The sequence below is a fragment of the Diabrotica virgifera genome, chromosome 10 (assembly GCF_917563875.1).
Source record: "Diabrotica virgifera virgifera chromosome 10, PGI_DIABVI_V3a".
Classification (NCBI taxonomy): Eukaryota; Metazoa; Arthropoda; class Insecta; order Coleoptera; family Chrysomelidae; genus Diabrotica; species Diabrotica virgifera.
In genome coordinates, this window is record NC_065452.1 from 7,340,294 (window position 1) to 7,351,831 (window position 11,538).

The 11,538-nt window shown below is 33.7% G+C and overlaps 1 protein-coding gene across 5 annotated transcripts in view; it reads right to left on the reverse strand.

Moving 5' to 3' along the window:
- The window catches only part of LOC114330058 (casein kinase II subunit alpha), an 86,357-nt gene extending 75,668 nt beyond the window's left edge, over positions 1–10,689 (reverse strand). For 2 of the 5 annotated variants that reach the window (XM_028279363.2, XM_028279364.2), the window contains exons 1-2: positions 9,764–10,136; positions 8,026–8,297 (exon numbers count right to left, since the gene is read on the reverse strand). In XM_028279363.2, coding sequence (XP_028135164.1) covers positions 8,026–8,297; positions 9,764–9,809 — 318 coding nt within the window. In that variant the 5' untranslated portion in view covers positions 9,810–10,136. Of the gene's footprint in view, positions 1–8,025; positions 8,298–9,726; positions 10,137–10,312 lie in introns of those variants that run through there. The other 3 variants (XM_028279366.2, XM_028279365.2, XM_028279367.2) reach the window with 3 other exon arrangements.
- Positions 10,690–11,538: the final 849 nt, after the last annotated feature.

Genomic DNA, 11,538 nt, shown 5'->3' on the forward strand with positions numbered 1-11,538 from the left:
CTAGTGCTTTCTGTTTCCAGTGCGTTCCTCCTATCTATTTAATGTCGTCTCCCCATCTCATCTGGGTCGTCCTCTTGCTCTCTTTCCTGTCCATGGTCTCCATTGTTGTATCATGCTATTCCACCTATTGTCCGTTTGTCTAGCGTTATGACCTGCGAAGCTCCATTTTAGCCTGCCTATATGTTGGTCTGCGTCTTTGACTTTTGTTCTATTTCTGACCCAGTTGTTTTGCTTTTTGTCTGTCAATTTTACTCCTAGCATTGCTCTCTCCATGGCTCTTTGTGTCTTCATTATTTTATCCATGTTTGCCTTGGTCAAGGTCCATGTTTGGCATGCGTATGTGAGAATTGGGAGTATGCACTGGTCAAACACTCTTGTTTTTAAGTATTGTTGTATTTTTTTATTCTTTAGGACCCATTTTAATTTTCCAAATCCTGCCCAGGCTAATCTGACCCTTCTTTTTACCTCAGCTGTTTGGTTTTCCTTATTTATTTTATCATCTGTCTCAAATATATACATAATCATTAACTGCTTCTATTGTGGTGTCGTTTAGTATTACGTTTCTATTATCTTGTGTGTTTGTCATTGTTTTTGTTTTGGCAAAATTCATTTTTAGACCTATTTGTTCGGATTCATTTGCTAGTTCGGTTAGCATGGTTTGTAGTTCTTCAAAACTTGATGCTATGACTACTACATCGTCTGCATATCTTAGGTGGTTTAGTTTCTTTCCATTTATGTTTATTCCCATGTTTGTCCATTCCACTGTTTTGAAAACATCTTCCAGTGCTAATGTAAATAGTTTAGGAGAAATAACATCTCCCTGTCGCACTCCTCTGTTAATTGGTATGGGTTTTGTGGTTTCTTCCAATTGTATTGTCATTGTTGCTTTCTTATATATATTATGTATTAGCATTCTGTATCTGGAATCTATTCTACAGTTGTTTATAGCTTTTTCTATTGCCCACATTTCCACTGTCAAATGCTTTTTCGTAGTCAACGAACGCTAAGTGCAGATCTATATGGTATTCGTTAGCTTTTTCTATTAATGTCCTAATTGTTAGAAGATGGTCAGTTGTGTTATATCCCTTTCGGAATCCTGCCTGCTCTACTGGTTGATACGAGTCCAATTTGTGTGTTAGCCTGTTGTTGATAATCCTCATGAATAGTTTATACGTTTGCGACAGCAGTGAGAGGGGTCTGTAATTTTTTATGTCCTTTCTGTCGCCTTTCTTAAATAGAATGGCATAAGTATACCGAATCTTTCTTTTTGGCCATTTGAATTTTTGGCTGTTCGTTGGCAAGTTTTCTGAGAATAGATATTTTTGACATGTCAGTATTGTCAATACACAAGTTTTAAGATAACTGTTTTTCCTTTCATGAGAAAAAATACTTTTTGGTCATAAATAATTAGTCTTAATTTATGTGCTTTTAATCCAATCTAACAAATAAATGGTCAAACGACATCGCACACATCTTATGGAAAATATAATGTCACACAAAGGACATAAAATTTACATGAATAGTTTGGGTCTCGTAAATCCTTTTTTATTGTCTCGGCCGTTAATGGATTACGTAGACACGCTGTATATTAAAATTAAACACCACAGATACAGATATTAATAAATATCTTACTTTTTCGTGCTTTCATTGCTTGTTATCGAAGCCATTGCAATGTTACGTGCAAAATTGTTGTAACTCTGTTACATTAGAGTTACAACAGTTTTGCACGGAACTTATATTCAAAAACGCAAAAAAGTTGTTGTAAGATTCAGCCGGTTAAGCATTTGAAAGTTACTAAAGTTTGACAGGGGATAGATATGCATGTTTACAATCAAATTCCATGATTACTTCATTTTCGTAAAATTTTTGAGTTACTGCAGTCTTGCACTGAGGGTGCGACATAATAAAATGAAATAAGTGCAAGATATTTTTTTTAAGATTTTGAACACACTCGCTACCAAGGGGTATTAGGTTTCATCATCATGGACCATAGCTATTTAAATTGCCATTATAAGCAATGTAATCCCTGGCTTACAGGGGAGACGCTGGTTTATGGGAAAAATCGATCTACGCTTATATTGAGTCACTTGGTAGGGAATGTGTTACAGTTCTCACTTTCTTCAATTTCAGTATTTTTTACTTCTCACATACATTCTATAGTTAAAAACAAGGCACGAAAATTATTAGTTAATTAGTAATTGTTGGTTAAGTTTCAAATAGTCTAGTTTATATCATTTGATCAATTTTCAGTTTCTTTTAATTTGAATATAGAACAAATAATTGTTTTTGAATATATTCTATATGGGTCTATTGAATAAAAAGAAATATTTGCTTTTACTTCTTTGTATTTAAGTATTTACTTAATAGTAATTGAATAAAGCATTAAAGAAATGACTTTATTCAATTAGTATTAAGTAAATACTTGTAAGTTAAAGCAAATACTTCTTTTTATTCAATAGACCCATTAGCTCGGCTTTCACCCCTATTAGATGACCGTTATCATTTTCGTATATGATCTTACGTTCTTTTACTAGAAGGTGAATGGGAAGCGTACCCGCAATCACCTGTAGGCCTATCGTCGATGTAGTCCGGTATGCACTTACTACCTTCAGGAGAGGTTTTCTTTGGGTTCTCGTTAATATTTCCTCATATTTTTTGAATCTCAACGCTTCAAGCCATGCAGGTGCCCCATATAGGAGGGTGGATTGTACTACCTGGAGATACAATTTTCTTTTGTAATTACTGGGTCCGCCTATGTTTGGCATAATCTTTGTCACAGCAGCGATTCTCTGTTCAGCCTTCTGGGCTGCATTTATAAGGTGTTTCGTGTATCTCAAACCTGAATCAAGGTGTATGCCCAGATATTTAGCACAGTTACTCGGTTCTATAAATCAAAACTCAAAGTTGGTCTCTGTCTTGGTCCCTTTAGTATTACTATGTCTGTTTTGCTACTTGCCAACTCTAGGTCATTCTCTATCATCCACCTGTTGACTTTTCTGTAACAACTTGTCACCTTTTCTTCAATATCCCCATTTATGTTAGACTCTATTAGAATTGCAAGGTCGCCTGCATATGCTATGGCATAGGTGTCATGCCCGTAGTCTATTTCTAATACCCTGTTGTACAGTATATTCCATAGAGCAGGTCCCAAGACTGACCCTTGCAGTACTCCTGATGAGAGTTTCATGTCTGTCTTATATGCTACATTTAAATATCTGTTTGTCAGGTATTTATTTATAATATTTGTGATGTAGTCTGAAACTCCTGCCACTTTGAGCTTCGTTAGTATGTGATGCCAGTTTGCAGAGTTGAAGGCGTTCTTCACATCGAACATCACAAGAACGGCCCATCTTTTTTCTGATCTTTTTACAGTGTCAGAGATCTTCTTCACCGCATCTATAGCCGATATGGCCTTTCTGAAACCATACTGTCTATCTGAAATTTTTCCCAGAACTTCAAGTTCGTCTTCAAGACGTTTCTTTATAAGACCTTCATATAATTTTCCTATCCAATCTAGTAAGCATAGAGGTCTATATGAGTTGGCTTCGTCCGGGTTCTTTCCTGATTTTGGTAATAATATGAGTTTCGCTAACTTAAGTTTATCTAGGAATTCTTGCGTGTTCAACAATTCATTGAATACTTTGCGCATCACTTCAGGTTTCTCTTTTACTACCAGTTTTATTGCTTTTGGCCTTACTTTATCTGGACCTGGTGCTTTTCCTGCCTTTATACTTTCTGCTGCTTGTATGTATCTAATAATACTAGCAAAATTCCACTAAATTTAAATTGTGTTAGGCCTTTTCCTCATGTTCCAGCTTATTTTTTTCTACCATTTATTCTATCTCATTTTTTAACATCCACAATTTGATTTTTGTGACACTGGGACAAAAATCCAAATCTGAAAGGAGTGCTTTACACAGTGTTGCATAGTCTTCCACACTTCTTGTGGGTCATCACTGGATGTACTGGCAGTGGAAAGAAACAAACTATATGAGAGAAGAGACCTAGGTCTTATTATGGCCAAGATAAGATGGTAAGAAGAATGGAACTTTACTGAAAATGTCAATTTTGGGACCCCAAAAAGTTGCACTCCTACCACCTAAAATCTCCCTTGTAGGGGTAACAATTAGGTCACAGTTAATCAACACATTTTGCAAAAATGTTCAATGGACACTACTTGATAGGCCCACTAAATTAGTATTTGTTTCGAAAATAAAGAGAAGAAATCAATCAAATGATCAATTTAATACTAGGACCAATATTATAAAAAGAAAGACCTAATGACCAAGAATAGAAATTAATAGTCTATAGTTCAAAAAATTTGTATTAAACATATGGGAAGTAAATAAAAAAAAGTAACAATTAGGTCACAGTTAATCAAGACACATTTTGCAAAAATGTTCAATGGACACTACTTGATAGACCCACTAAATTAGTATTTGTTCGAGTATATATAGTAGAGTAATATAGTATCGAGGTAAAACCTTGATAAACCGGACTTAAATTGGTTTTTAAAGAATTTGTACCTACAATTAAGAAAATTTTAGGTACAAATTCCAAGAAAAGAAATTGGGAATGCCACCAAAAGGAGTAAGATAATTATTGATTTTAGACAAAGCTCTTGCTCATCCCTCTGAAAATACTCTACATTCAGAAGAATACAGTATTGCTTATTCAACCCATGGATCAATGAATAATTTTGGCAACCAAACGAATATATCGCAGAAAGTTTTTAGATGTAGTAAGAGTTGTATTTTGTATTGCATGGTGAAGATAATGCAGAAGATACAAGAGGGCAGCATACCTTGCAAAACGTAAAGTGTTACAGTTATTTAAAATCAACAATTTTGAATTTTGGAAACAATGGTTGGAAGACGGTTTCCGTCTTTTGGAATTTTGGAAACAATGGTTGTGTGCTTTCTTAAGGATTTAACGCTTGGGGAAGAACACTAATTTATAAATTTATAAGTATATTTATGGGTAGCTAGGTGATTTAGTGTTAAGTGTCCAAATAATATTTGTCAATTTATTACCTGTGATAATGTCTGTGTAATGTTACCATTTTGTGATTGTAATTAAGTATATTTACATATTTTTATAATTTATTTTGAGGTTTAATGTATATTTTAGCTCTTAAATTATTCTGTAATAATGGGTAAGGCCCGTAAATAAATAAATAAATAAATAAATAAAGAATTTGTTTGATAGTTAAGATGCACACCATAATTTTTATAAGGGTTGGAAGTTCCTGATTTTTGTATAACAACATATAATACCGGAGAAGAAGTAATTAAAGAAGATGTTTCACAATGGCTAGAAGTAGATAAAGGTGACCATGGGTATAAGATGATGACTTAAAGTGAAATAGCAGATGTAGTGATGAATCTAAAAAATGAAGATGAATGGAAGTGCAGATAGTGAAGAAGACAAAACAACACTCTCAAAAATGAAGTTATATACATATAAATATAGTATTAAATTTTACATATAATGGACTTTTGGCTTTGAACCATTTGCTGCCAATCACGCTCCAGCATATGATATGGTTACTTCAGTTAGGTGCCATTCACACGCCAGCAAGTGATATGGTTATTTCAATCAGATGCCGTTCAACAGAATAGCTCCTAGCCGAGTTCTACCCTCTTCGATAGGCAGAGAATGGGAGAGATGGGAGAGTTAACAAAGAAAGAAACGAAAGACAACAAAGAACAAACAAACTAGACCTGGAAAAACTAAAGATTCAAGAATGTAAAGAGAAGTTCGAAGAAGTCACAAATGAGTTAAAGACACTAGAGGGCAAATGGAATACAGTACTCGCGATTATCCGAGGTAACTGGGACCGTGACTACCTCGGATAAGGAAAAACTCGGCTAACACTGAGATTGGTTATATTGATAGAAAAACACGCAAATAACCATAACTGTGGATATTTTAATGACAAAACTACTACAGTACTGTCTAGGAAAGATAAAAACATTTACCTCATCAATATTACTGTTTAAAAAAGTGTTTGATTAATTTTTGCGTAAGCTTCATTCTTCTTTTTGAGGCAGCGATGTTGTGCCAAGGTTGAAAGTTGTAACTCACCAGTTACGACTTTTACCTTGGTTAACCGAACGACTCGGATAACCTAGACTTGGATAAGCTGAGTCTACTGTAATATCAAAACAGCAGTACTGACAGCAGCAGCATCCACCCTGGGAAACAAGAAAAAGGAGAGAAGAGGAGCATGGTTTGATGACAAGTGTAGACAAGCAATAGAGGAAAGAAATGAAGCATACAAAATGTATATAACAAGAACACAGGAAAGAGGAACATAATTTGAAGTCGCAAGACAGAAAGCAGACAAATGTAGAAATAAAAAGAGAGCCTATGAAAATGGACAAATAGAGAAAATTGAAGATAATTTCAAAAACAACGACATTAGAGGGGCTTACGAATAACTTAAAAAGGGTATAAACCTCAAACAAATCTATGTAAAGATGAAAGTGGGCAAATAATCAGTGACTAACAGAAAGTCACAGAAACCTGGAAGCATTATTTTAGACCCTACTTGGGACACAAGTAGACATGGAAGATAAAATGGGTACGAACTACATAGAAGAGAGTGAAGTAGAGAATGGAGTAGAAGTTCCAACTATAGAGGAAGTTCTCGAAGCTATTAAGGCCCAGAAAAACAATAAAGCCCTGGGAGTTGACTAAATACCAGCAGAATTGTATAAGGTAGGTGGCGACCAACAAGTTACATTCACTCACTGATCAAAGACATATGGCAAAAAGAGAAAATACCTGACGACTGGAAGAAAAGTATAGTATACCCGATCTATAAAAAAGGAGACAAACTCCAGTGCAAAAACTACCGTGGAATTTCTCTACTATGTACATCATATAAAGTCCTCACATATATTATAAACCAGTGGCTCCAACCAATAGCAGAAAATATTATTGGAGTGTATCAGACGGGATTCCGACAGGGAAGATCCACACTGGATCAAATATTTACAGTCAAACAGATCTTGAGCAAATCATGGGAACATGACATTCATGTCCACGTGTTTGTAGACTTCAAACAGGCATTCGACTCAGACAAAAGGAACAAACTCTACAATATATTGGCTGAATTGGCACTACCACACAAGCTAATTAGACTCAATAAAGCCACAATGGATGAAACTCGGGCATGTGTACGAATACGCATGTGTATGAATACAAAACCACCAGACTTTTTTCAAAATTTTGCAGGGACTAAAGCAGGGAGATGGGCTGGCCCCAACTTTGTTTAACCTGACACTGGAGTATGTGGTTAGGCAAATGCAAACTGGACGAGGAAACCTACTGACAAACCGAACGATTCAACTTGCCACTTATGCCGATGATATTAATATTATGAGTAGAACATCAATAGGAGCACAGGAAACATACTCAGAGTTAAAAATGCAAACAAAAAGGCTAGGGCTGGAAATTAACACAGAAAAAACAAAAATTATGATACAGATGAGAAGAAATATAGTCCAACAAAACATTATACATGCAGATGAGATTGAAACGGTTGGAAAGTTTACATACTTGGGAGTAGAACTATATGCTGACAGATCAGAAGATGGAGAAATACGAAAGAAAATAACGCAGGCAAACAGAGCTTATTTTGCCCTCTCCCATATATTTCGGTCTAAAATGCCCACCGAAATACAAAGATGAGAATCTATAAAACCATAATTCAACCAATAGCATTGGCAGTGAAGCATGGGTCCTGAAAGAAACATCCAAAAACAAACTACGACACATTTGAAAGGAAAGTACTGAGGAGAACACTAGGACCTGTGAGGGAAAATGGAATTTTTAGAAGCCGATACAACGAGCTTTATCAACTTTATAGGAGGCCAAGGCTTAATTTGGGCTGTAGACTCGTAGAAGAAGAAGAGAAGGGTTAAGATACCTAGTCTCCCCAATTAGTCCATTAGATCAAGGTTTTACTGTATTTTTACTATTCAAATGTTAAACGAGACAAAAGAAATTTGTACTCACCTTTAAAATTTTAACTACACATTTTTCATTATTTGTTACATTGATAGCTTCGAACACTTCACTATATTTTCCTCTTCCTAGCTTTCTCACCAATTGATAGTCATCTTGTTGACCCCAATCGACAACATAACTTTCATAGTCCCAGTATTCTCTTGGCTTATGTGAATTTACATCAGAATATACTCTAGCTCTACTAGGTACGGCCATCGTCTTACAAAGCACTTTATTATTTACAAACTGTGGTGCATAAGCTCTATTTCCTTCTTTACAAACTGAAAGAAAAAAAATGTTACAAATATTTTTATTTTTGGAACTCACAGTTAGGTGTGACTTTTGACTGAAAATTTGATTGGAATGTAATCTTTTTGATTTTAATTTTTAATACAAACACACATTAAACACAAATCAAATTCAAAATTTTCAAAATGTATATTTATATTGCTGAACTTTTACTCTTATTACCATATCAACCATTTGAAGCATACACATTTACGTCTTACCCACAGATTATTAAAAGTGAATATCATGTCACGTATGTATTTTCATATAAATATTTCATACGAATTTCACATGAATACTTCATAGTATAACACCATGGCTGCATTATGAGACAAATAGACCTCATATTACACTAACGGTTGGCTACATCAACTGTGTCATAATGGACAGTGGCAAAGGTTCACTACGGGGGCATGTATGCCTCAACATGCACTCAACGTAAGTTTATAAATATCTCTAAATGCAGCCAAGATGTTAATCTGTTCACTACCAAAGGGGTATTTAAGTTTCATTCTTACAGAACAAAGGTATCTAGATTGCCATTATATGCAGTGTGATCCTGCTTTCCTGTCTCTTCAAGGCCGCTGGTCTATGGGAAAAATGAATATGGCTCATACAAGAGTAGCTTGGTAGTGAATGTGTTAAGTAAATTTATTCTGTTATTAAATCTATTATAGTTCATTCCACCAACATACTACTGTTTTGGATTATCGCGACAACAAATATTTCAGTGTGCAACATAAGAAGTACGAAAGTAAATGGCTCTAATAATTATTCCAATAAACAGCAATGTAATTTGCAATTTATTTTCGTTCTTCATATTTTGCACAATAAAATATTCGTTGTCGAAATAATCCAACACAGTCGTATATTCATGGAATAGGGTACAGTAATACACTTGTGTCCTTAATTTTGATTTGTCAAATCATTTTGTTTTGATGATGTTAACATAAATACTAATGGTAGATATTGTACATATTGCTTAGTTTCAGGAACACTTTAGAAATTGAATTTGTGTTTGTCCTTCATTAATAATAGCAAAATTTAGTTATTCGATGTGACAGATATTAAAATAAGAGTAATACAAAGGAAAATAATCGCCCTAGTATGTCTTTACTAATAATGTTAACAGCAAATCAAAAAATCTGAAGATAACATTTTCCAGTAAATATAGACAGATCTAACTGAAACTCCCATTATAATATTGCTGTAATCCTGTATTTATACATTTTATAAACTATTTATTTTCACTTCACTTATTTTCACTTAAGGACCAGATGTGTCCCTAGGCCCCATTTTGTTTCAAATATGTTATTAGTAAAAGAATTAAAAGTATGAGGAGTTACACTGGTTTGCCTTAGTTTTAGAATGTTTACACCCCACTGTGAGTCCTGTGTAATAAACTATATGTGAATTACTAACATTTAACACTCTGTCATCTAGTATTGGGTCAAGTTACCTTGTTCAAACAACAATTTGGCTAATCTAGAAAAATTTATCAGCATAACTACATATAATAATCTTCAAATTTTTCAATGAAAATGCAGATTTTCATATTAACATTCGTATAGGTGATACTCGCCATTCCCTCATACTAGACTAGCAACAATGGATAAAGCCTACTCTTAAAACATCATACCTAATTCATTCCGGGATTAAATATTTACGGCGATCTATCCAGCTAACACATCGTAACTTTGTGAAACAAACGATTTATTTTTAAATTTATCTGCTCTATTTTAACCCACTAATTTAACCGGCTTCTTACTAAAGAATCTGAACCAAGATGGAAGGAAGTCCCATCCCGCCACGATAGACTGGATTCAAAGCTTATTTCAGTATACTGTATACCCCTCTAAAACTACATTGCAGCCATCATGGGCGTGCTATATATAATAACCACGTGCTAACTTTATAAAACATTGGTTTCAATTTCGATTGAATTATTTTTAAACATTCAATTGAGTATAAAATTGATTTCAATAAAAAAAGCGTATTAAAAACTTACCTTAATTAGTTCGGATGGGATCAGCATCAACATTAAAAAATGCATTAAGGGACACCACTGATTTTAATAGAAATCTACAGGCGAAAGGTGGCGCACGATAGAACTTAATTGCGGGAACATTTAAATCATCTTTTTCGAGATTATAATATTACACGTTACACATAAAAATATATTATTTTATTATTAAATAAAAAAGTATTTAAATATACAATATCCAAAATAAAACTTATTTTAGACGTTGCATGTTTATTTTAACCATACACCTAACTTTTGATGAGTTGTATGTATGACCCTTCTTGAATACAGTGACAGATTCAGTCATACATACCAATACCAACAATACAAACAAAACTTTTTATCCTACAGACATCAGACAGCCAACATGCAGCCAACCACATGCGCATGAAACTGATAACTGATCAATCTATCCGTTACCGGTAACCGTTCCATTTTATGACTCATCACTGGATTCAACCAAAAGTGTAGATATAAATTTTTATTTGTACAATAACGAAGACAGAGAGACAGAATTACACGCTGGATTGCTTTCTTCATAACCATTAATTTATTAATTGATTTATTACTTAATGTTATTTGTCGAAATAATTGATGTATATATACATTTTATTAAAATTCTACTTTAAACGTCTGTCAAATTATTTACTGAAACTGAAACATGCATAAACACGACTCAACAGATTTGTGTCGAATTAGAAGATCTCACAAAGATTGATTTAACTTTCATGAAGACAAATAAATAAATATTTATTTTGAAATCAATTTATTGTTTTTTAAAATACGTTTCATGTAAATCACTCTACTTTACAAGCAACATTTAAATCCATGTTTTAAAATTAAAATCCTCTTAAAACCATAGAACATAAGTTTCTATTGCTGACGTGCATTTACTGACATTCCAAATAAATATCCCAAAACTTTTAAAAATTTTTTTCATATATATTTATTGTGTTTATTACCATATTATACCAGTGAAAACTGGTACGTTTAGTTATATTTCAGAGACGAATCGATTTCATTAATTGCGAATTTCTAGTACGGGTCATATGTGTCCGTTTTGGGTAGGTCAACGGTTATTTTATCGCATAATATTTTTGTCTTTAATTTTTAAGCATTTTTGACTCTAGATTAAGTTATGAAGTATTCTAGTACTAAAAGTTACTCTTGCTTTAAGTTGGTAAAAAACACCGTTTTTTTTTTAATTTTTC